The sequence below is a fragment of the Chaetodon auriga genome, chromosome 2 (assembly GCF_051107435.1).
Source record: "Chaetodon auriga isolate fChaAug3 chromosome 2, fChaAug3.hap1, whole genome shotgun sequence".
NCBI lineage: Eukaryota > Metazoa > Chordata > Actinopteri > Chaetodontiformes > Chaetodontidae > Chaetodon > Chaetodon auriga.
Genome location: NC_135075.1, coordinates 4,128,492 through 4,155,451, shown reverse-complemented (window position 1 = coordinate 4,155,451; position 26,960 = coordinate 4,128,492). Strand labels below are relative to the sequence as shown.

At 42.5% G+C, this 26,960-nt stretch overlaps 1 protein-coding gene across 3 annotated transcripts; it reads right to left on the bottom strand.

Annotated features, from left to right (window-relative positions):
• Nucleotides 1-1,549: 1,549 nt before the first annotated feature.
• On the bottom strand, nt 1,550-24,423 carry LOC143332795 (constitutive coactivator of PPAR-gamma-like protein 1). Of its 3 annotated transcripts, none has more exons than XM_076750592.1 (17): nt 23,635-24,423; nt 22,385-22,631; nt 22,218-22,300; nt 18,008-18,136; nt 15,990-16,080; nt 14,172-14,260; nt 13,826-14,076; nt 11,942-12,035; nt 11,640-11,861; nt 11,244-11,415; nt 9,981-10,230; nt 9,679-9,793; nt 8,744-8,953; nt 5,998-6,196; nt 5,600-5,738; nt 5,415-5,511; nt 1,550-3,201 (listed from the first exon to the last, which is right to left on the bottom strand). In XM_076750592.1, the coding sequence occupies exons 1-17, from the start codon at nt 24,106-24,108 to the stop codon at nt 2,884-2,886; spliced, it is 3,180 nt and encodes a 1,059-aa protein (XP_076606707.1). In that variant the 5' UTR covers nt 24,109-24,423; the 3' UTR covers nt 1,550-2,883. The 3 variants fall into 3 exon arrangements, with proteins under 3 accessions (XP_076606707.1, XP_076606716.1, XP_076606724.1); XM_076750601.1 differs by having other exon boundaries at nt 5,600-5,729; nt 23,635-24,383; XM_076750609.1 differs by lacking the exons at nt 1,550-3,201; nt 5,415-5,511; nt 5,600-5,738; nt 5,998-6,196; nt 9,679-9,793 and having other exon boundaries at nt 8,761-8,953; nt 23,635-24,230.
• Between the last annotated feature and the right edge of the window lie 2,537 nt (nt 24,424-26,960).

Genomic DNA, 26,960 nt, shown 5'->3' with positions numbered 1-26,960 from the left:
TCTCTTTTCTTTTTCTTTTTTTTTTCTTCTTTTTGAATGCAGCAGTCCAACACGTCCGGGCAAAATAAAAGCCTTTTATTATCAGCGTCAAACAGCTGATTGTTAGCCGAGCACACAGATGGACTAAATGTCCAGCAGTGAACGATGCCTTTACTTTATAGACGTGATGTAACCGTATTAAATAACGATATTTAAAGAAAGTGCACATTAATCAATAAAAAGCGGTGGTAATGTATATGTTATATATACGATATTACTTCTTTTCCAGTCACGATAGAAGTTTTTATTTTCATAATATTTGCACATTTACGTTAAACACGATGTTTTTTCAGGCTGATTTTGGACTGCAGGCAGAAAACCAAATGAAGTGAAAATGTACAGACTGTCATGACAAACCAGTGGCAGTGTGAAGGAATAACATATCCACAATAATCTTTGGAGGTAGAACCACACAATACACGATCGTTTTATTTAGTTAATTAGCAAATGTTGCTGTTGTTGTAAAGGATGGATGTAAAACGTGACATTTTTGACAGATTGGTTGGTGGCTCGTCAAACATTTCTAAGGCTCTGATGTGTTTCTAATCCTGCCAACGGCCCCAAATAAGACATAACTGGATTCATTACTGGAAAGTGATAGTCAGCCGTGTTTGGATCATTACTAAGATCTACACACTAATAGATCATTTTGCGTGATTGCATTCATTTGCAGAGACACAATTTTGAGGAAACCATTTGACAGATTACGAACTGATTAGTCAAAAATCCAGTGCTGGAGTTAAAGCTGTGTCAGTGTGTGGCAGACTGCTGTGAGAAAAGCACCGTGAAACTGACTGCATGTTTGTATTGATCACAGGTCTCACAATGATGCTGCAGGTCAAAGTTCACTCACATCGTCACTTCAGTGTCTTAAGTGTCTGTATATTTTCATAGACAGGTGTAATATGGCTGAAAGCTCTGGAGAAGGCTGGTGTTGGGTTTGATCAGTCACCATGAACAAACTGTCATGATGTTATTCTCCGTATCGTCACACACATTTGATGCTGCTCCTCCTCTTGTGTACAGTAAATGCACCATCACACTGGACAAAAATGACAATCACCTTTACCTAAAATGGCATTAACTTTTCAGAAATGGTTTTTCCCTTAATAAAATGTCATTTATTTTACTTTGGTTTAATATGACAGACTGCCATTTGAATTAATGCAGTGTGATGCAGATTTCTATCAAGCCTGAAAGTTCATTCTTATCACTGAAGTAATAGTTTGACAAAACAATCTCTTACAAGTCCCCTCCACCCCTGAGGTGTTGTTTTTGTCTCTCCTCTGTTTCAACTGGTCAGTTTAAGATAAACGTTCCATGTCCAAAAGGCAAAACCTTATCATTTTGTCATTTTGTCTGTTTGTATTTCAAGCAGATTTGCTCTCTGCTTTTAAAAATGAATGCAGGGCTTTTAAAATGCAGAAAATTGGTGAGTGAGCAGCAAAAAGGTGAAATATTAACGCAAACATGCCGTTACAGTATGAGGGATAAATAAACAAACAACAACTTGTACTAAAAGAATATAGTTTTATTAAGCATTGTAGCTAAGTCGCCTTCAAATACACCACACCACAATCCATCAACATCCAATCAAACCCAACAGCAGTTCATTCTTTCACAATCCATGAGTTAGGAAGAAACCAATCAGCTTACATAGAAGGTAACCTATTTAGCTCTTGCGGAGGGACTGGGGGAATACACCATTTCTCTGATCACTAATGACAGATGTGATGGAGAATTCAGGAGGATGAAGTTGAAATGTTAGATGATGATTCTGGTGTAAAAGTAGTACGACTGCAAAAACAACATTAAACCTCAAAACCGATTACTGGCTGACAAGCTAAAGTCTTCATTGGAAGGTTGAACATGTTGCTTTGAGCGACAGAGGGAGTGATTCTGATCAAAGCTCTTTATGGGATTTTTCCAGATATTTGACTAATGCAGAAAACAGCAACAGAGAACAATACAGCGTGAATACATTATTTCAAAGAGGCTAGATAACTTGTTTTTTTGTTGTTTTGTAATTAAATGCAACAGAGGTCAATACCACAAACAGATCGAGGTCAGAACAAATCTGTTACGAACAGTTAACACCTTTGATGGGCTATCACTGATATTAGCCATTTCTTGAATTTGCACATGGGAACCGTACGTGTAAAGATGGAGGGAAAAGGACAACATGCAGTATAACTACACACCTCTTAAACTGTGAACCATGCAGAGGGTTTTCTGTTGAAGCGGTAATACTACAGCTCTACATTTGATTCAAGAAACCAAGATGAGTATCAGAGTTTGGCGAGATCTTCTGCGACTGATTTTTAGAGCCATTTCTTGAAATGTTACTTACACCTAAACAACTGAAATCATAGAAAGCTCATCTGAACTAATGACCACAGTGACTTAAATATGAACCAAACCCAAAGTGGTGACCAAGGCGGATGTGTTACATTTTGCTTAACATGTTTAGTTTTCATCAAGCAGTTACCGTGACAACACAAAATTGCTAATCGTGCTATGGCGAACATATGGCGCCAAGTACTGGAGGATTATCAACCTATGAGAACTAAAATATTTCAGAATCAAAGCTTCTTGAAGCTTTAATGCTCTAATGACAAGGAAAAGTATCATTCTCATAAGCATGTCGAGATCTGGGTGATGAGGGAGTGAACGACTCGTTAAACTAGCAGCGAGTCGTAGATCTCTGGTGTTTACTGAGAGGGATCTGAATTTCATCTCTTTGTCTGAAGAGGGAAAATGTACATTGACTGTAGGCTTTCCAAATTTCCAGATATCCTAACCCCGTTCCATCTTTCATCCTTCACCCTCTCTAGAAAAATAGGCTTACTCTTCTTTTTTTAAGACGGCGGCCTCCAGACCTTCATCTCTATGGCAGCCGCTGTCTACATTTAGTGCATTTAAGTGAGGATTAGAATTGCACGTCTTGGAGTCACTGCTAAAGGCACTTTCAGGTTGGATGAGAGCCCTGCATTCCTCTTTATCCCCATTGAGCTGGTCTGGCTCTTTGTCCTCCACGCCATTCTCCGTGGTTGAGCCGTGACACGGTACAGGGGAGGATTTCCTCTCCTCTGGCTTGGGCTTCTTTCTCTCCTTCGCTGCATCATGTCCACATGTATGAGCTGGCTTATGAGCAGGCTTACTCTGGCACAAAGGATGGACAAAAAGGATTTTAAAGTGATGCCAAAGACTGTTAGACTGCAACAGTGACAGTGAGGGTTCCTCTTGAAATCATGTGCAGTATTGAGAAAATACATATGTGAGCTGAAAGTCCTGCGAACACACAGAAAGACTGGAGAGCAATTTCGAAGCTAACTAGCAGTAAAATAAAAGGGTTTAAAACAGCACAAAGACCTGCTGAGCTGCTGTTTAGTTCCCACTCATCATGCTGAAAGCTCAAACAATGATCATGTACTCTGGCGTTGCACTGTAATTAAACAGTGAAAAGAGCAACAGCTGTATTTTGATCTTCGTGAAGTCCATACAGTTTACAATGAAACATAACAACTGATATGATTAGCCCACATTCTTAGAAGAGGCACACTAGAGGTTTTCTGTTTTTAAGCACTTTATATTTCTCTTACAGTGGCCTGAACCATCTTACTTTTCACTTGGTCCACGACATTTTTAATTACATTTTGCTAGACTTGTTGTCATCTGCACACTTAACGTCCCTCCAGGGCGACAGGGTCCAAACATGTCGGCCCTTCAAACTAATTTGGTCCAGAGAAACAACTATTGGGGTCAGACTGCCATGAAATTTGAAATACACATTCATGATTTGCAAAAGGATGATTCCCAGTGATTTCAGCGTCTGTCTGACATTTCATCTACAGATCCGCTTCCCAGATTCCCATGAAATTTGCCCTGGACATTCTTGGTCTGTTGTGCTCGAAGCTGTTTTTAGTGACCCACTTACCGTTGCTCTAGCACCACCATCAGGATAGAATGTTTTTTCAAACTCTAACAGGGAGGCCGCCTGTAAAATGACTGACCACATCCATACCTCCCAGAGGTTGGATCTATTTGGATACTTTGATGAGCTTTTCACACACAACATCTGCAGCGTCTATAAGCCACTTGCATATCACAATGACTTAGGTATTACAAATGCTAAGTCGCAGAGTAAGAGCACGAATGAAGTACTTGAGATGTCTTGAATTGTCACAGTCAGGTCTAATAATAAGCCCTATTCAGACTCTGCATCATAGCTATCTGTTAAAGTGATGGCGTTCATGCTCAGACAGCTGATACATATTTGTTATGGTTTAAGAACCACAATTCCTTGAGTGATGTTTGGTGCCCGGTGCACAAGAGGGAGCAGTGGTACAGCTGAACAGCACGGCATTGAAAAGTGGTGAGGTTCAGGAAACGAGACGTGTTCTGAGGACAGGCTGCATCAGTGATGGATTACACAATGTTATTTTGCCACTGAATCCCTAATTCAAGTCCACTGTGAGCACGTTTTCACAGTGAATCCCTTCTGACATTTTCTCATCAGTGTCATCATTTGTTACACAGATCATTACTGCTGCCTGTTTTATAAAGTCCGACAGCACTCAAGCACAAAGTGACAACATGTCAAGCTGGGACTCACACGCTGTATTTCGCTGGATATTCATATTTCATCCGTACAGAGAATATTAGGAAGCAGGTGCTGGTATCATGATTATCGTAGCCGTATGATGAACATGTGCTTTTAAGAAGGTGGAACTAAACTCTTGAATGTATTCACCTTGTAACCTTTTTGGAAGTTTTATGGAAATGTAACCAGGTGCAGCTTTGCAAGATTAGCTTGTGGTCTTATGTAAAAGGGACTTGTGCACCTCCATACATGCGGATGGTATACATGCAGCTGAATCTGTCTGGCTAAAAATTAATGTGCCAACAAGAAAATAGGCAACATACCATGCACCCATCTCTCTGCTTAGTGGGAAAAGCAAATGCCTGCATTAAAAAACTGCCACTCAAAGCACTATTTTTAAAAGTGACGTCATAACTAAGGTCAACAAACATCTCCGACCTTGATTTCACACTGTGAAATGGATATTTTTAGTCCTGTGCTCCAACTTTGACATTTGCACTCACACACTCAACAATATGATAATGGAATTTACTCACATATTGATATTCCAAGTGGAGGGATGCATAAACAGCTCACTGCTGAAGTTCATGTATAGGAGTCAGTGTTTGATGTGCACAGTTTCAAATAGAGTGAGATCAACGAATGCCAGGTGTGTATGTATTCTTCCCTGATTTCTGCCTCTGGAGCTTTTTAATGTGAATTAACTGTTCGCACGGGTCATTGTAACTGCACTGTGAAGGCCATGTGAAGACTGATTCCTCACTGGACTTACCGGGTACACTCCCTGACTCTTGAAGGCTCGAGGTTGGTATCTGCCTCCTCGACCAAACGTCCTTATTACAGGTGTGGAAATCACACCTCTGGGACGACTGCAGAAGACAGAAACAAGCCCACATAGTTTACAAAAAAAATAATAACAGACAAAAATAGATGACAGATCATAACACCTGTACTTACCCTCTATTTGGTCCACCAACAGACACCACCTGGAGAGGGAAGCCTCCTCTTCCTCGGCTGCGTCGAGCTCCAGCCCACTGACCCACCACAGTGCCGGCTATCTCCAGCTTCCCACCCTGCGATGACATCCCTTGAAGTCCTCGTAGGGAGAGGAGAAACAAACGCTGTCAATCTGTGCACCTGTGGTGCTACACCATCCTCTTGTTAGATCACATCTTGGTGTCTACTAAAGGACCAGCAAAGAGGATACGAATATGAGATCTTTAACAATGACTGAAGAAGGGTTTGGTTTACGGGGTGATGTCAGGCTTGAAATTCCAAACTAGGAGCATGTCAAATGTACAAAATTACCTTAAAATAAAACTACATGGTCTGTTGCTGTTAGTGGCTGTACTCACCAGGCATTCCTCTGCCCCTCCCCTGAGGAGGCATCATAGGGGGTGGGGGGTAGAAAGAGCCAGAGGGAGGGTAGAAAGGCATCCCGTGAGGAGGTGGAAGAGGCGGTGGGGGGAATGGAGGAGGATGAGGTGGCCGAGTAAAGTTGAGACCTTCCAGGATGCTCTGACGCATCTTCTCCACCTTGGCAGCCAGCTCAGCCTGAACAGAGGAAACCAACCCAAACACCTGAAACAGCCTGACGTCTCTGTTCATTAATATGTGCTTTGCGACAATCAAAATGAACCCAGCAATCATGTCGATGAACAGAAATGAGTTGCTCTTTTAGCCTGGAAGAGGTTGTCCTTACTTTTCTTGTTTCTTTTCTAGCTTTAAGTAATTTTCACCTACTCTGAACAAAAGAGCTGCACAACTGGCTGGCTTTTATTAAGTAAGTCAGTGCAAAATAATAGTCTCCCATCCAAATAAGTCCATTGTCAGAGTTTGTGTGTCTCCCTTATTTAAAGGCACGGGAAGCACTGAGTGGATCTGTGTATTAATATTGGGATTATTGATACTGTGTCAGTGTTCAGCACAAACAAACTCTTCATTCGATAGCATTTCAGTTCAGGTCTTACATACACTTTATGGCTGCGAAGCTACTCTGATACCTTTACACTGTGTGCCATGTTTGTGTGTTGCCATAGCAACTGAAAACACAATGCTTCGCTGTTCCCTCACTTGTCATTGATTTTATTTCCGTCTAATTGAAATGCCCATAATGTCCTGCCATGTGGACCTCCATGAGGACAATCAGAACCAGTGCTGATCACTAGTGGCTATTTGTTTCTGAAACTGAATGCTTTGAGCAGAGCGCCACATGTATTCCTACATAGATATGGAAGACACACAAATTGAAATCAAGTTTGGTGTAAGGTTCCTGTAACAGCCTGTTACATGAGCTCAGCTGCTGTGTTTGTACTGTGGGAGAGGCCCTGATGGACAAGGAAACGCTCCAGCACAAGAACAGCTGGACCCGACTACTGTGGACTTTAAACGTCATTTACCTTGTTATACTTCTTCTTGTTGACATTTGAGGTGTTACGTACTGGTGGAAAGATGATGATGAGCTCATGAGCTCTGAGACAACAGGACATGAACAAAGATTCAACGGCACAGCAGAGAGAACCTCAGAAGGAGGGGGAAACCCATGTGCTGGTGGTGTTTTCTTATCAACACACTAAGTTATTTTTACATTCAATGACTATTCTGAATTTTAATGCATAAATAACTTCTAAAAAAAAACAAAAAAAAATTTCATTGTCTGTCTGTGATTGTGATTAATATTCAGTTGTCAAAGAAAGCAGCACTACCGCAGATGTTCTCACCTGGGCTGCTGCTCTGAGTTTTCCGTAATCCAGTAATTCCATCTTGTTTTAACCAGGAAAATCTGTTTAAATCCGGCATATGTAAACCTCTCTGGTTATAATGTCTGGTGGAAATAATAACCAAAATTAGATGTGAAAATATTCTGGCTGTACAGGCCGTTTTTCCCCGCTGCTGTCCGCCCTCTCGCTCCCCTCCTGATTCAAAGAATTAAAGGTTTATTTCGACCAAACCAGAATTGGAGGTGATTGTTGGAGCAGTGAAAGACAAACCAAGAAGGTTTGGTGAGTTTTCTTTTGTTTCTGTTGAGTTTGAATGAAGTGCAGTTAACGATGATAAAATTATGTTTTTGTGAAAAGAGTCTGTTGGCTTTGGCAAGAGCAATGTAACAGCTGTAAACCCTGCACACAACGCCACTTCTATTGATTGAAAATGAAACATATGTCAAGCTGATGCGAGCGAATAATTCAATTCAGCCTTAAAATGTACTGTGTGAGCTGCTCAGTAAATTTCCTTCTTCATACAACATTTGCAAAGCTGATTTTCTGAATATTAATCTGCTTTCATTATCATCAGCAGTCACCTTCTTTCTCACCTTTTGCTGCTACATTTCTATGTTTCTTAGCGCTGCCACCAAATATCAATGAGACACAAAGATCTGCAGGAATGTGTGTCATTCAAGTGCACGAAAAATAGTGCTATTGTTAATCAAAAACACCACAGAGCTGTGGTTGCTCCAATGCTTGGAAATTTGCCGAATTTAAAATCAGCCTGCTGGACTGAGCTTCATGCTCATGGCAAAGGGGCCCTGGAGTCCTGGTGGTGGAGACATATCGTATACCGTGATCGCTGTTTAGCAGCTGGCTGGCCCAGGTTTATTGCATGTCCTCTCTGTTTCACCTTGCTTCCTGTCTGCTGTCAATTTATAGTCAATCTATTGCGCACCAAAAAATAGTCTAAAATCCAAAACAGAGAAAATCAGCAAATACATATGCTGTTAACGTTGCAGTATTAAGTCAGTCCTAATGCCTCTGTCTGCTTCACACAAAGTGCTTGTTGGGTCGTGGACGCAAGGTGTGCAGCGGTGAGAAAATAAGGCGAGGCTTAACTTCACTCTTTGTCTGCAAAGACTGTCTGAAGTGTGTACCCCTATCTCCATATGTACAATTCACTGCATTGAGACTACTGACCTGAGAATTGTCTAGCAGGCTGTGCGAGCAGATCCATACAATGACGACAAACAAAGGAGACAGAATTCTTGGAGAGACTATGGTGGGTGTGACGGCAGGTTTTTTGTGTGTCTGTCCATACAGGACAGCTATACACTAGAATATGCAGTCAGATCATGTTTTGCTGACTTGTGTGCAGTGTGGATGAAGCTACCTGACCATCACAGAGGTCAATGAGCTGGGCCTTCTCCCTGTTGGCCCTGACGAGTTTACTCTGCAGCAGCTTGCCGTCAAAGTACATCCAGGGACAGCAGTGCTCCCAGGGGATAGGCTGTCCACACGCGTCGTTGGCAAACAGAGCCATGTCCACTCCGCTCATGAACAGAGCGGCCAGCTGGACTCCTCGAGGGTCCAGGTTGTCGATCTGTAGAAGAGAAACATCCAGACTTATAAAATGTTCAAATGAAAAGAAGAATGACAGTGTGATCCCCTAACAGCCCCACTGAGCATTCAGATTAATGAAGTGCAAAGCAAAGCACAGAGCAAGCGGAAGCAGCCCATTCACCCCCGGCTGCCAAAAAACAGCAGTACACAACCTAATCCAGCCAACACAAAAAGCCAGCAGACACAACCTAGATGTTCTGGCACAGCAGAGAGCAGACAGGACGACAGAACTACACACAGACAGACCACAAGGACCAAAGCGCACAGCTCATGTGGATGGTTTACATTAACAAAGGCCGAATGAGAACAGAGCCTCAATGTTTTTAACGACTCGGTCTGAAACACGGGGTTGATAAACCATCCACACATGACACGAGAACCCCTCTGCGTCACTCAGAGCTCTAAGAAAATACTTCTTTTAGTGCAAAGCTACAGCTTCAGGAACAACGTGCTCGTACAGAACTGTGTTTTGTTGAGCAGGTTGCTTTGTCTGCAGAATATAAAGAGTGTCCAGAGAAAGACAAAACAAACTAAACAACACAAAGTTTGACAGGAGTCAGCCAATTCTCTCATCAATCAAAGTGAAACTTAGAGCCATTAAATACAGACCAAGTAAATGATTGGCAGAATGGCGAATTATGGCCCGGACATTCATGACTGTGCGTTTCTCCGACACTCTTCATATAATAAACACTACAAAATCACCTTCAGTTCCTGCAGCTGGTCAGGCTCATAAAGTTTAGGAGAAAGTGCTTGGGCTAGGAAAGCGTCAAGTTCGTTACGACGCAAAATTCTTAATCCTGGCCAATGTAACATAAACCTGAAGCAAAACACAGAAGGTTAACAGTGTTACAAATAGCAGGAACTGATCAACTCTGTCTTAATAAATTCACTCCCTCACTCAGTTTACTTCATACTGGACTCACGTCTCACCTACTCAGTCACATCTACATACTCTATCTGTGTGTGAGCCTCCAGTCTGTCCCGGACCTCAGCAGTCTACTCACCGCAGCACACAACAGAGCACCAAGAGCGGCGTGGGGACGTTGGCAGGGTTCAGCATAGCCGGAGTGTCGGAGCGCATGCAGGCCAGAAACGCTCTCATTCTGCGGTTCTTGTCCTCCACGGCCTTCCCCAACCACAGCTTCTTCAGGTTGGGACAGGTCCACTCCCTGAAGGGCAGAGCCTCCACCAGCTCTGGAGTGTGGGGAGACTTGCCTTTGTAGGCGGCCCACTCTTTGACCATGACATGTGTATCTGGGGAGCAACAGTTGAAAAAGATCAGGGTTTGGATTTATCAAGCGTCCCAGGTTCTCTACTAGAAATGGGGTTGAAAGTCAACTGAGGTCTAAAAAGCAATTCTTGCTCAGAGTGGGACTTGAGTGTTGTTTAGATTTACTCAGAAGAGAATGTGTGATGCTGCCGTGTTGCAACATTGTGAGCTGCAAAATTGAAATTATGACGCATTTCTGACAGCTGTGTTTTGGAGTATAACAGTGGTAAAACTGAGTCACAAAATTTGAGCTCGATTAATGATCAGCTGATCATCATGAATGAATCTGAAACTACTTTGACAAACTACTGATCAGCATTTTCCAAACTACACTGCCAAACTTTCTCTAGTTCTAGTTCCAGAAATGAGATGTCTCCCCTACTTCCACCATATTTTGGAATCATGGCTTGCTTATTTTAACCGTAGTAGTGACAGAATGCTGCTTTTGGTGTGTGTGTGTGTGTGTGTGTGTGTGTTGGAGCAGACTGACAGCACAGTGAGACACATTCACAAGACTTCTCGAGAATTCTTTGTGTTCGACTCAGATGGTGTCGGACTTTGAAATTATTTTTAAGATGACAACACGCTGCTCTGTTTGAACACCTCTCCTTTCATTCCCTCACTCTGCTGTCACAGTGGTGCTTTCCTCTCCGGTCTTACTGGAGAACGCTGACTCTAACCGGGAGCTTAAGTGCATGTAAAAGACAATCTCAATGAATCTCTCTCCTCCCTGAAAATGTTTCTGCCTGAACACCATCTCACGGTGACAAGCAGGGACATCTCTTGAGCTCTCTCAAAGATCAGCAGGGATGATGACTGATTTCCTCAGTTACGAAAGCTGATAGAGCACTTTTACTCCTGAAAGTAGGGCCAAAAATGCATCACTGAGAATCTTCGGGCAGTTGGGACAAATTTCCTCCTCTGAGACACTTGATAAAAGCCTCAGTACGGGATGTGACACAGTGATAGAAAGGAACTTTCTAAGCCCAGCACTCACATTCAGGGAGGCAGTTCTTCCTTATGGCAAGTCTCTCAGCCTTCTTCCTCGCCTCGGCCAGACTGAAGAGCACTCCGTAAACATACTGACGGATAGGCCGAAACAGCTGCACTGCTGAAGGCAGGTCTTTGTTTGCTTCGTCTTCAATGGTGACTGATAGCTTAATCTCTCCCTGCAAAGACACACTGTTACCTACGATACATGCAGCACAATGCCACAAACAAATCACCACAGACACGTCAGATCCTAAACATGAATAGGTGCCTCTGTATGCCTAGCATCATTCTTGTATTTCTTCTTCAGTTTCACATGAACATGATTCAAATAAAAGACACAGATTATAATGATCAAATAAAAGCCAGGAGCCATCAGTCTGGGTGAGTCCATCCATCTGACCTTGGTGAGAGCATGGTAGATGTAGGGGTACATAAGGCCCTTCTTGTGTCTGTGCTCGGCCACCCGCAGGACCTCAGGGGCCACAGCGGGCAGAGGTGGGATGGTGATGTCCATGTGGTTCCTTGTGGGCATGGAGAGCAGGGAGGGGATCTGGGCATTCAGGCTGTGGAGACCTCTGGCCTGTGACCCCAGGCTCACAGAGGAGGTCACACAGAGGTCAGCCTGGGAACAGAGAGCGGTTTCTCTTTAGTTACTCAGCAACATGTCTGATAAGGTGTAATGTGTTCTGATGTTTCACTCACTTTTGTTTGGTCCTCCAGGTCTCCCTCTGGTGTGTTTTCAGAATGTGAAGTATGCCCGTTTTTCTCCCATCCTCCCTTATGGTCACTAAAATGACTGAAAAACAGCAAACACACCATTCAGTTTAGCAGAGGAAATCTAAACCACTGATCACCTTTGGCTGGCATTGTACCATAAAGAAAATGAACAAGCACAGTGTCACTTGCTCATATCAACAGGCAGTCAGCATACCAAATTGCTTTTCAATTGGTGATTCCTGCTGACTTAAAGCAGCATTTAGGCAAATTCTTTGTAAAATCCACCTCTGTCTGCAATCTAAAAGACAAAGATGGACGGCCTCACAGAACACATCTTCTTATTGTGACATCTTAAATGGATGCCCTTTGCCCCAGATTGAGTTCTAGTAGTCATATCTTCATGCACAGGAGGCAGAGAAATGACAAACTAACAGAAAGAAAGGGGTCAGTGGCAGGTAAACTGCTACAGCAAATGCTCAACAAAAGAAAGCATTTATGAAGAAATGTAGACTGACATTTTACCTACTTCACAGCCCCCCATTCATTTCAATCAGACCACTGTGTTGACAAAAAATACAAAATAACACACACACTGGGTTGTCCAGCAAAAACTTCCTTTTGTCAAAGTGTCCACTATCAGTTCAACAGTGTTGTAAGCACGCAAAGCTAAATCCGTGGATTACTGTCTTGTTCATGGTCTAAATGGTTGGTATTGACTCAAATTGGACCTCTGAAGCTGACCATGAACACATCAGGACTTTAGCTGCCCAAGGCTGACTGCTGGATGATCCTTTCCACGTTCATCTTGAACGTGTTTAGCAGGCCTGATATGAGTAGGTTGTGCTGACCAGCTCATTTACACAATTTTTTTCATGCACTTTGACAGACAGCGTCATCTTGTTGAATGAATGAATCACAGTAAAGGTTTCCATTTTTCTGCTTACTAGTATAAACACACAGTTCACGACACACATTTCATTTACAAATGTCTGGAGGAGTCATGTGCTTAATTCAGCCAAATGAGAGGTGACCTCCTTGTGACCTCAGTGCCATTTCTGCCCCCAGCTTCCCAGTCTTCTCGATACCAGCAAAGCTTGGTTTCAACACTAATAGTGACAAATAAAACACCAACAAAGTGACATCAGATCCTGTGAGCTGCCAAACGTCAGACGATCATAACCATTGAGACAATGGTACAAGGTGCTCTTTGCTTCTGTTGTTGAGACCTGAATCAACCACAGGAAGGATCTATGTCAGAGTTTGTTGGTATAAACAAACATGCATATAATTTGGAGATCTGTTTACAGAAACTAAACTAAAAACAAGCCTCTGTGCTATTTGAAAATAGAAACTGCATACTGAGCAGTAAATAACGAGCAGGGTTGCCATTAGAGACCAGATACAACACTGCAGTACAATTATTGTGTACGCTAAAATACTTTACGAAACTTAAGCTTGACACATTTCCTGCAAGAGGTACCAATTACCTTGCAACCACTTTAACAAGTTCAAATCTCTGTTAAGAGCTTTAATGCCTGTTATAAAAGTGTCAACATTTCTGGGAACAACGTCAGTCCAAAATACGAGCAGGAAATGAGAAGGCAGAGCTTATTTTCCAGGAAACAAGTAACAACAATGTCATCTCCGAATATGCTTGAAATGTAAACTGCCAGTAAAAGAAGGGATAACAAATATTATTAATATCACAAATATTTAGAAACTGCTGTAATTAAGCAGAATATGTGGAGTGAAAGCACTGTTCAACATTTCAGAAGAACAACTCTGATGAACACACACCAGTGTTCCTGTCAACATGGCTGAGGAGGTTCTCCATGAATGGAGACCAGAACCGTGTTGTGTTGAACTCACTTGGCAGTTGCGCCTAAACTCTCTTCATTCTCCGAGGAGGAGGATGTTGAGGAGGCGTTGAAGAAAGCGGCCTCTGTGTGGTTGGGGCTGCCAGCCTGGCCGGAGTTGATGGGAGAGGACCTCTCATACAGCGGTGTGTGCTTCCCTTCTTGAGGAATGTTGCTGCAGCTGTTCTGCTCTGGGGGGCCTCTCTCCAGAGAGTCCACAGCCAGGCTGCACTCTACCAGAGACTCTGGGCATGAGTGCTGGACCTGGAGACAGTGAGGGAAAACACACGCGTCACTCTCATGAAGTGGAACCACCTGCAGTATTTCCCTGTCCGGTACAGTGCGTTTCCCAGTCTTACCCCAGGCTTTGCAGGCAGCGGCACCTGTGGAATGTTGAGCATTTTCTGAGATGGCACTGCAGCAGGCACTCCCATGTGTTTTGGTCTGACTGTGAAACAGATACAGAAAACATTTCAGCATATAGACTCAGAGAGGCTGCTGCACAGAGCTGCAGAACATGGACCTGTAGTATTTGTTCCTGGGGAATTTGGAATATTTAAAAGGAAGTGGTCAGTTTAAAGGAGAAAACTGGAAATACTGTCTCGTGGTTGAATGCATCACGGTTGTTTGCTTCCACCAACCAGTCAAGTTGTAGTTAAACTCCATGTCTGTCCAGACTCATGGATATAAAATCTTCACTTCATCATTTTATCCTGTGAGACATTTGTGTGAAATATTATCATAATGTATGAATTCTTGAGTTATAATTGAAAACCTGTTTTGTGAGGTCACAGGAACCTTGACCTTTGACCCTTAAACTCTAATCAGTTCATCCTGTGCCGGGTTTGAACAAATTCCCTCATGTTATTTGAGACATACATACGTGGGATGGACAGACGACCTGAAAATGTCGCCGTCACCAGCACAGAGGCATAAAAAGGTCCAGCTCTGGATCCTTGAGTCAGTGCTAACTGTGATATTTGGAAGTTTAAAAAACCCTTTTTTTAAACATAAAAAACTTTTTTGATATGGATCCCTTGGATTTTTTTCTACAGGATCCATGCTGAGTGGGACATTTTACGGTGTAACATTTACTTGTCAGTGCTCTCTGGTGAACAAACTATGTAAAAGTAATATTTCAAAATCACTTGAAGCCTAATTCGACATGTCTTGTTACTTATTGGTTGACATGTACACTAATACATCTGCTATAAACTGATACTGACTGATATTGGCCAGGCCAACTTCTCACTGTAGCTCTATTTTATGATAAAGTCTTTCCCACACATGGATGTATCTCGTCTCTCTTTAACACACTAAAAACGAAGCCCCCTGTGAAAAGCTCTCTCCATGCACAGTGTCAATCAAAACACGATCATGCACAAGAGGAAGGATTGTTCAGGGCTTTTCCCTGTAGAGAAGACGGCTGCCGAATTCCTGAATAATGTCAATTCGGAGTTCACAAATGGTTAGTCTCACGAACACCTCTGCACAAATTTGTTCAAAACTGATGCGCTCAAGTTAACTAGTTAGTTAGTTTGTAAGGATAAGTGTCACCACGTGAGCCGTAATTGGCCAAACGCCCATCAAGCCAGCCGACGCTTAGACTTTGGTGCGGTTAAGAAACAGGCACAAAATGGAATGTTTCAGACGAAGGAGGAATAGAGGTGCTGCAATAAAGGACAGTTTGAGAAAAATAACATTTATTGACCAAAAGTATGAACCTGAAAATGATCACAATAGAAGACCTTGAAAATATTACAATATTTTTATACAATATTTTCTATACGGTATATCTAATAATGTAAGAAATCCTAGGAGTGGGTGAATGCGTGAAAGCATGGCTGTTAAACAGAAATGTAAAGATGTTTCTCTCACATTCACACATTTTGACTTGTCATAGCAGGAAAAGCACAGGTGTTAACGTTCACAAGGCCTCTAGCACTTAGCTAGCAGAATGCAGCCATGTTTAAATTACAGAGCCAGTCAAAATGTCTGCTGTAACAAAGCTACACACTGTTGTCTGAGGCCTTTTTGTGTGGTCATGGCCAGCACTCTAAAGGTACTCACAGATCCTCCACTTACTCTATACACAAACCACAGCTGCTGATGAACACCAGCAACAGTATTCAAACCAAGACCTCAAGACCAGACAGCATGATTAGACAGAAACTCACCGAAGTGTGGAGGGAAGTGGGGGGGTTTGCTGGCCACTGAGTAGTACTCCACTGCCTTCTTGAAGCGAATGACTTTGTCATCAGAGCACGACTGAAAGAAAAACATTGAATGAGATGAATACAAATAGAGCACCGTCAGAGAATCAGTGAATTTGTGACGTCTCAGTTAACAATGACAGCCTCCTCAGTCTGCAGCCTGAACTACAGCCCTCTCTGGTAAAAGCAGTGCCTTGGTGCTCTGTCAAACATTCAGCCATTTCTCTACATTTCAGGCTATGGCAAAGTCACAAAGTGTCCAGATAACTGTCTTTTTCAAACAAAGCTTCCCGCATGCTAACAAAGTTTAAATGGCCTCATACATGCGAGCACACAACCTTTCCCTGCTCAGTTTATGGCTGATGGTAAGTCACTTCCTTCTATTGCAGTGCAATAACAACTGTACATACAGGATGTGTTGGTCAAACTATTTGCTATGATAAAGAAAACAAATCTACCACTATGTTAAAATACAAATGAGAAGTGGAAATGATGATGAAGCCACATCATCAGCTCTTCCTCCTCAGAGCAGCACATGTCTGACTCATTATCCTCTGCAGAATCGGTGTCATGATACATGTTTCACCTCCACAGTTCACCAAAAGAGAAGAAGGGGACACAAATGCAGCTACACAAAACGGGAAACTTTTGTGGATGGTGTGACTGTTGAGCTTTTATTTAGTTACAATCTTCATACATTATGAAGGAGGCTAACTAGGCTATGAGTCATGACTCACATTTGTGTCAGGAGAGCTTTGAAGTGTGAATTCACAAAATCACTGCTTTTGGATCAACTTAAACATTTTTCAGCCGAAAAAAATTATTCTGAACAAATATTTACATTTAAAAATGACAATTTAATTCAACCTCCTATTATCATATGTTTTTATTAGCATATCTGCCTGCTACATCTTTCAAATAGTGATCGACCAATATGGGTTTTTCCAATGGCCAATGTTTACGGAGCAGGGTGGCCGATCTATGATGTTGACATCATGTCGTTTCTTTGCTTCTGATAAAATACAACTTAATAATAATAATAACAAATGACACACAATTGCTGAACTTAAATGAACACTGATTGAACACTAATCTTATTCTCTGCATTGTCTCTGTTAGCTAACATAGAACTGCACTCTGTGACACACTCATTTCAAATGTACAAAAATGTACCAACTGAATAAAAGTCAACAGGTAATCAAAAAACTAAACTTTCTAAAAAAAAAAAACTAGAATTACAACCACGTGGTTGTTTCATCCCATGGTGCAACAACAATCACCTGAAGATCAATATCAGCTGAACCAATCAGCGTATGATGGACTACTGTGATGTTGGTTTATTCTGACTGTCTAAGTTCATTCAGAGAAACAATAAAGAGTCAAATTCCTTGTATGTGTTCACATGCTCGGCCATTAAAGCCTGTTCTGATAAATCACCCTTGCGATCATTATCTCTGACTGGGGTTTTAGGTTTTGTCGAGTCAGCTCTACACCCCTCTGCTCAAGATATCTTGAAATTAAGAAAAATGAGGGTCATGGCATTCCTCTAATTCACTTAACAAGAAAATTCCTTAATCTTGTTTTTAAGGTCTGTGAATAATAAAAATCAGTTTGTAGATGTCAAAGGCTTTTATTGTTTTTGGAACTGGATGTTTAATAATCACCAAAAGCACAATCATTTTTTCAGGCTCGAGACACTGGAGTCTGTCACAGATGATTTACTGCTCCACCACTATTCATACAAAACATTCATTTAATTCATTACCTTGTAAGTGTTTTGCAACAAACTCACAAATGAGTGCTGGAAACCCTGTATAAACAATGATTTTCACCCAAAACGAACCGGTGCTTTTAGTAAGAATGGTCACCTGCTACACAACCACGCAGTAACTGATTCATTCAAAAAGAAGCACCGTGATCGAAGCATTCTGCACTACATCCATCACCTCTAAAGCCACACCAGGCTGCTCTGCTTCTCATACCTGTGAATGCTTGAAGATGTCCTTAGCAACCGCCTCCAGGTCGGTGATGTCTGGGATGTCGCGGACATAGTCGGCCACAGCTTTGATTACAACATCACACGGTGGGAGCACAAGCTGGTGGGCACGCACCTGAGCAACGACAACACACACGGTCCACAGCAGGCTTTGAAACAGAGCTGTCAGTGAGCGCAGCGTCATCCTGGTGCTCTTCACAACGCTTTGCATCTACACCACACATTCAGCCTCTCAACAGACGCTTAAAAAAGGCTTCACACTACAATACCCTCAGCCAGGGGCGTAGCACCAAATTCTGGGCCCTGTACACTCTCAATGTCAGTGGGCCCCTATCCATGCCAGTGCACGAGGCGCGTGGGCAAAAAAAAAAAAAAAAAAAGAAGAAGAAAAAGACAAAAAGAGGGTATTTATTTAAAATTAAAAAAAGCATAAATAGGGTTTTAAGCTACAGCCAGATCAGATTATATTGATGAGTGGTTCTTTCATTCACCACCTGAATTGATGCATTTGGTCTACTTCTGCTCAAATACCTAAAACATTAGGCTACATCTGGTTTCTGTACTAACGTTTTGATCCATGACACTCTTGCAAATTTTGATTTAAAAACATTTATTCTTGAACAGGAGACAACTGCACACTCAGGATCAAATCAAATAAGCTGCATTACTTTTGTAATGAGATGGTACAGTATAAATGAACAGAAAAATATTAAGGTTCAATGTGAAAAAAAGAAGCTGTGACTGGTTTCTGCTTTTTACATTAAAGGCCTATGTCATTTTATCAACAGAGCCTGCGATAGTACAAAATGTTGACTGTCAAATTGTTCTTCAGCTTGCAGAAAAAGAAATAAAGCCTTGCTGACATGAGATGTAAAGTGACAACTAACGTTATCTAAAGCTGCAAAAAGCTGCAAGCAGCCTGGTTGGAAACTAGCAAAGCTAAAGACTTCACATGAGCATACAAACATCAGCAGCAGCTGTCTGTAGTGGACTACGTTAACTTTCATTGGATTTTGCATAACAAGCAAACTCGGTTCACCTTTTGGAAAGAAAGCAGTCAACAGCTGCCTCCCTTCATTCTGCCTTTTTTCTTTTGCCTTCCGCTCTTTCTTCTTTTGATACCCCGATTTTTGCTTTTTTGGGTAGCATGCTGTCTAACCCCCTGGTCATTCAATCTGGGCTCACTGACGTTACACTTGTCGCCGGTCGCTGTTGGGCGGACTAAACCATTTTGCGCGTCCAAGAGGGGGGGGGGGCCCAGAATGTCCAATATGTTGGGAGGACTGTGACATAAAGTTCATTCTCTCAGTTGATGTTATAAATATATTTGAAATAAAGTATGACACCAATTAATTGGAGGGGCCAATTCATTCGAAATAAAAACATCACAAAAAAAAAAAAAAAAAAAAAAAAATCAGGATTGTCATGGGCCCCTCTCCCTACTCGGGCCCTGGGTAGTCAGGTCCACTTTTCCCCCCACTACCACGCCCATGCCCTCAGCTGCCATCGCCATGAAGAACAAGTCACTGAAGATGCAGAGCGGTAGCGAACTAACAGTGCTTCGTCATTGCAGTTGAGAATGAAACACATGGCCATGCTTACTGAACTGATTCAAAATGGATGCACAATTCAAAGTGGATTCAGTGGCACAGTAACAGAATATTTAGCTCAGTGACTGGACGTCCCCTTACGTTTTTCCGGGGAGTTTTCCAGTTTTTACGTTGTACCTTTTAATCAAGAACCAGACGTTTTCTAATGCAGTGGTTCAACTTTTAAACTGATGATTCAACGAGGAGAATTTCATGTCCGTCCAAGTGCTGCTGAAGTGCTCCAACTGTGAGTCACACAACACTGTCTATGGGAAGAATTAATGAACTTTTCAGCAGAACCAGGGAGCCCAAAATACCTCCTCCCACCTCACATCTCAGTGTTTTGGTGAGAAACGCTGAATGTATGTTTGTTTTTTTTAACAAGAAAACACATTCAAAGTCACACTGAATGATAAGTTGGTGCGTCTTTATCCTCAGAAATGTGAGGTATTTCAGAGATGGGTTTAAATCAAATCCTCAAGATCTGATTGGATCACTCCAAAGTGGGCGTGGTTTAGTGAATACAGAAAGATGAAGTACTGTATGAGACCACTGAAAGGATTTTGCAATATAAAAATGATGTTTATGTTAACACAGGGAGACAACAGTGGAACTTGTAAAATGTGTTTCTAATTCACTGTCTTTCAGTGCTCTGGCCACATTTCTGCCAATGAGACACAATTTCAAACTTAGTTTCTCTTTCTCTGTAGCCCTCCAGTTACTTTACAGAGTATCTAAAGGCACGCTGAGCTTGGCAGGTCGTTGACCAAATGACAAAAAGCAAACAGCACTAAATCTATTGCCTCAATCTTTACCCACTAAGAGATTAATGAGAGATTAACTATCCGAGTGACAGCAGCTGCAAGAACAGGTTGTCCCTGAAGAGGCTGAAATGAAAGTTTTCTAGCTTCAATATTCACATTATTTTGAATACAGCTTATTGATTTCCTCATCATTTCATCAGTATTACAGTAGTACTGTGATGTACAGTGCAGTTTGGGTTACATACACAGCATTAGTGTGGGAGCAAAGAAAAGACTTGCAGGTCAGCAGTGGAACACGGTTAACACATGTAAGCAGTCAGTGTGTGTGCTCTATGAAGTCCTGCGTCCTTCGGCAGTGGAACGTACTGTGTCTTTATGGTGGGCAGTTCAGCCTCAGTCGGACTGCACATGTGAACCAGCTGGCTTTCTGTTTAATCACAGCGAGTCATTTCAAAAGGTAACAGCTGAGCCATTTTCACGGTGGCCTTAAACTGTCTGCCGCTGCTGTCGTGCAACTGTTCGACTCAACCATTCACCAATCCATGAACATCCTGTGTCTGTAAGCTGGATCGTATTGGCCATGTATGAACATTTAGCCGCATTACTGCATCCAGTTTGGCAGGAGCTGGTGGAGAGTGTTAAGCTCCAGAGAGAGAGCACATGGACAGTTTCAGATCCATTTGTTTTCCAACTAGCAGTTTTGTCAGGGGATGTTTGGCCGTCAGTTATCAGCAAACAAGCAGTGATGTTCCCAATCCTGCTTTCAACTACATGAAAGCGAGTGACATGTGATGACCACATATTTTCCTTTGCATAAAATAGGCATGTACAAGCATGTTGACTTGAATGAGCAAAGAAAAAGGGAAATGCGCATGAAAGTTGGGTGAATTTAAGGATGAAAGTCATTTCACATCCATGCCCAAACAAGCCTTCCTAACTGGTGTAATTGCCGACAGGGATTAAACCAGGTTTTAACTGTTTTCCAAAAACTAAAAAGCTATTTTGTCACCATCTGTCAACAACACAGAGGAAAAAGAAAATTTCAGCTTTCACTGTTGCTTATTTAGAAATGATAATTTAATGTTATGGAAAAAAAATACAAAGAATTGAAAACTTTGCAGGGGCTTTAAAGCTGCACATGTCATTGTAGACTTGACTTTTTGTTCTGATCTATGAATTAGCTACTGTGCTGTGCATGCTCCTCAGTTAAGTCCTCATTAAAAGTAACTTAAGTCATTTAGTACTGCACTTCCATACAGCTGGACTCACAAGAGACAAATGAATGAAAAAGAATGGATGAAGCAGAGACTTTTAGTGCCAAGAGTGGGTCAAACTCTCAAAGTCCTTTCCCACAATGCACCTCAATAGCCTCATCAGGGATGATTTTCTCAGACTTTGTCAAAGAAGATATTATTCAGTTGTTTCCACAAGCTGAATAAGTACTCCAGTAAACAGACCTTGAGAAAGTCAGTGACAGTGGTTGTTTTCTGAGAAATACCTTCATTCAGAGGGCACACAGCAGTGGCAATGCACTCACCTGTGACAATACACCTGCAGTATGTGCTGAAGCAGTGTTCCACTCCCGCTGTTAGTCACTAGCAATATGCACAGTTCACTCCTATCAGCTTAAGTATCTTAAGACCTGCCTGTTCTCTCATGGCCTGCCTGTCTGTCTATCTGTCTGTCTGTCTGTCTGTGTATGCTAATTGGTGGGCAGGGCTGATCTTAAATTGTATGCACTATATAATTACATTTCTTTATTACACCGGATTACCAGTCCTGTGAGGAAATATCATTAAACAGTAATATAAAGAAGTAAAGAAAAGATCATTAAAATCCTTACCTTCAAAGATGCTAATGGATGCTCTGGACCAAGTAAGCTCCAGTGAAAGGCAGCCAAGTCTTCATCAGGCAGTATGTGATTTCCTTCAAAACACAAGACAGCATCATTGTGTTAGAGAGCTAAATGATCAGTTCCATGTCTATTTGGTCCAGAAGTATCACACCAACCTAAAAGTGATGCAAAAATGATAAAACGATTTGGGTTGAGATCAAGCTGCCGTGCCACTTCGTGCATCAGGTACTGGCTGGTAGTGAGGCTTTTGCCGTTGCGGCTCAGTTTGAGGGCGTGTGCGTTGAAGTAGTATGGGATGTTGCACAGAGCGTAGTCTGAGTCGTAGGCCACCAGGCCGTGGAAGCCGTTCTCCCTGCATAAGGCTATCACTTCCAGGTGGTGGTCCTCGATGCTCTGAACAACCTGAGGAGTGGCCAAGACAAGAATAAGGCTTTAGATGCTAAAGCCTCAAAATAAACCTCTTACATAGACATGGTGTATTAGCCACTCGAGGAAAGGCCCCAGAGACAGGATTACACACCAAGCGCAGTTTCATTTGAGCTGCTCTTAGTGAATAAGCCCTACTCAACACACAAATGAAGAAACAAATAATTGGCTATCTATTTAAAATGATATCCACTGTTCGTGTCACAAGAACCTGATCTCAAAACAGCATGATTAAGGAATGAAATGATGTCGCATACTGAGTACACCTCACTGTGCTGTCAGAATGAAAATATCTTCTAATCACCAAGTTCAAATTATAGATCCTGATTCACACTTTAACTTGGTTTGTACTGATCCAGATATCTAAAACCTGTGTACTGCACTGCATGGAACATGACAGCCCGGCCTGCCCTAATCAACGTTACTGACAGCAGACACGCAAAATGTAAATGAAAGCTCAGAAAAGCAGCAAATGTTCCCAGCTGACAGGCTGGAAGCAGTGGATGTAGTGCATTTCTGTTCTAAACATTAGTTGGATGGTTAACAGCTTATCTAAATAGTTGCAAATGAATGTCCAGTCTGCTGGCTCGCGGTCTGAGTGTTAGTAATATTGTCTGAATATCTCGGAGTGGGACTGTGCAGCTCGCCCGCTGTTTGTGTTCTGCACCTGTCCTTTTTTAACGATCAAACCCTATTCCAGTGTTGACCACATGTATTCACAGTCTGAGGTAACGTGACAAAATGAGGATGAGTTCAGTCTGATCAAGCAGGCCACTGACTCCACAGCTAACACTCCTCCAGGCACGCTGACTAACTTGGCCGGGTGGTGGAAACAGCTTTTATCATGGGTGAAGCTGCTAGTGATGACATGGTGGGCAGCTAGCTGGCTAACCGTGGAGCCTGCTAATGTTTGCCGGGGGTGGCGGTCCACGATGGCTCAGCTGCTCAACAGGCACTGCCAGGCCGAGTTTTCACTCACCCCGACGCGAAACCTGAGGAGCGCCAGTCGGATGCAGTGGGCCATGCAGACGGGAGGAAGGAACCAGACTTTTGGCGGCGGGGTGCCCTTGTTCTGGACGTGGCTGATGATCTGTTGGGCGGTCTGCCTCTCATTCACCTGTCGCTTGACCCACTCGTGAAGACGGCCTTTCTCCAGGGCGCCATTGAAGCAAACCAGGAGCTCAATGTTGCCGTTGAAGCAGGCCTTAGAGAGGGCGGCCAGGTAGCCCAGCATGTGGTTCCACTGGCCCCCGCTGACCCAGTCGGTGTAGAAGCCTCCGTAGAGCCGGTGGAGGCAGTTCTCGGCGTCCACCAGCAGTCTCAACGGACTCTGAGGGGGTCTCTGACGGCCACCTCCAACCATACTCCCCCGGGCCAGCTTCTGAAGCTCCACCGGCACCACAGCGCTGGGGCAGTGCTTTTCAATGTACTCTTGGAAACCTTGAACACCCATGTTGAGCGTCTGTTAGAAGAGACGGAAACTTAAAAGTGACAGTTTAAAAAAAGCGAAATATCGGAGGAAATTAAACCGAAGGGGGTTGCAGTGCGCCTCTCCTCCCGACAGGGACTGACAACCGGTGGTAGCAGCGGATAGTGCCGGAGTTGGAATAATTTCGAAAGAAACGAAATAATGCTGCTACTTAGACATAGTCAGTTTTTGCTGAGTTGTTTTTTTGGTTCATGGCTGCTAGCTGCCATGTGTCGGTTCACGGAACCATGTCTGAGGTTGAGAGTCTGCCGGAGTGAGAGGGAGAAGAGGGGAGCACGTGACGTCACGACGCACCGGCGCGTACAGATACACGCGAGGAAAGCGAGAGGATTCACTGCCACCTTCTAATGCTTGATTTGCTTGTTATACGTATGCGTAGTTTCACACAACCGAAGGCAAAACCTTCGCTAAAACACTGCTTTGCCAGTTGAGAGACAGTATTTTATTTCCTTATTCCTTCCTAATTTGTGTCAACAAGGTCCGTGGATATGAGTTTGTCAATGAAGGCACTTTATGGTCTGTGATTTACACAACCGCACCTCACAGACAACTTTAGCTCAGCCTTATGATAGGAGGAAGTTTCTTCTTTTTTGTTGTTTTTATAAATACTCATTCCACTTTGTAGAAACGATCGTATCACAAAACTTCTTACATTTATTTTTACTCAGAAGAAAGAGGAGTCTACTGTTTCCAATGTCAAATGAGGTATAAGAGAAACATAGCATCACAGATTTGGGTGCAGCTTAGAGTGCAACATCATGCAAACCTTTCTTCTTTTTCTTTCTTTCTTTCTTTCTTACGGTTTTTTTTTTTTTTTTTTTTTTTTGATAACTCTGACGTGCACGTTGTTTGCTAGACTGCTAAACTGGACGTGAACAATTTTGACAATTTTGACAATTTTGAATCTTTGGGTTTCAAGGTTTTTCTCCAGACTTTAACTGCACCAGCCAATCAGCAAGTCGGTAGTTTTGCCATCTGTTGTAACAAAAGTTGAAAGTGAATAGAATGCAATCTAACGACAGATCTAAAAACAACAAAATAAATGGCAACAAATAACATACTGTGGTCCTGTGGTTGCTCAGACTTAGCCTGTCCTTCCCTCCTCAGCAGACTGCTCATTACAGTTATTCCACAGGTTTGGCTGTTGACATTTTTAAAGCCCACAGGGGCCTGTTGTCTTGACTTGAACAAACCTCCTAGTTTATTTTTTTTCTAACTACAATGTTATAAAATATTATAGTTTAGAGAAGCAGACACCTTCATTTCATACTGTTAAATAATGTGACTATGAGGTAGAAATATATTCATTCTTATTTCATTAAATGAGCAATCAGTCACGAAGTAAATGCCACATGTCCTGAGTAGACCATCTGAATTTCCTTCAGCCTCACTGACATGTGGATAAAATCATATTCTCACAGCACTGCTAGAGGGCAGCACACGATCAGGAACTGCTTGTGTGTGCGCAGCAGTCATTCAGTGGTTGACTTCTCCTTCATGTTTTGCAAATATTGTTTTCTAAACATTTTAGTGACACAGGAACTTACCTTCAACCAAAGAAGCAGACTCAAGCCCTGCTGAGCTCAACCTGCTGCAGTGTGTATGCTGCAGACCATTTGCTAGTCAACAGTTGAAAGCCCAGACTCATACCATATTGTTTTCCATGGCTGCTCTTCAAAATGCATCATCACATGTCTGTGACTTTTAGAATGAGGTACTGAAATAGGGGCCGGATATCCACATATGAAGCAGAGCCATGTGAGCACATGCCCTCCAAAGCCCTGCTTCAAATACAGAGTGACTGACTTCTGCTATGCACATTTCTCTTCACGCATTGTTGTATACCATAATGTAATAATGCATGTAGTAATATAAAGCTCCAATAATCATTTTTATTTTTACAGCACAACTACAGAATTATGGTCCTTTCAGGGCCAGATTAACCTGGTGGGGGGGGCACTGGGACAAAATGAGCTGCTGAGCCTGTGTTGACCCCTCGTTCCTCCCCTTCTCTGTGCATTGTGTTCAGTATTTCCAGTTTGCTGTCTGTAATTTGATTAAATGCAAAATAATGAATATGCACCTCGTGGAAATAATATCTGCTAATATAATGAAGCCCTTAAATGTAGGCTTTGAAACAGGGTCCTCTTCAAGACGTAGTCTCAAGACCAGGAAGTAAAGCAAGATCCACCTGAATTATTCTTAATTATTTACTTTATTATGTAAGTTGATATTGTGTGTTAGTTGACAGGGTTTGCAGTTTGACTTCCTGCTCCTTTGTCAACGTGTCAAAATGTCCTTTCATGGGCAAGACAATGAACATTAAGTTGCTCCTGATGGTGAGGCCAGCAGCATGCATCACAGCTCACTGCCGTCAGTTTGTGTGTGTGTGGGTGAATGAGAGGCAGACAATAAAGTGCATTGAATGAAAGCGTTGGTCACCTTCAGTTAATCAATTAGTTGCCACAACCTGCACTGTCAGCTTCATAACATGTGTTATTTTGATATTTAGCACTACTCCTGTGTATCAAATTCCAGTCGCACTTGTGTGGCCTGGATTGTCATCAGAGGGACAAACAATCTGGTCTGTTCAGGGGCGTGTCCTGAATATTTCAGAGGTACTGGTCAGCCCAGTGAGAGGCGGGATCTTACTCCAAACCAACTGGTTAATGAGTATTTTTGAATGAGCATTGTTTTCTTTTGCATGTCGCCTGCTTTTAGGGGTACAATTTCTGTTTGAGGACTTATAGAATAAAGAATGAAAGCTTTATATTATATTTGCCTTGTGCCACTCTGTTGTGTTGTGATTTGCAGGG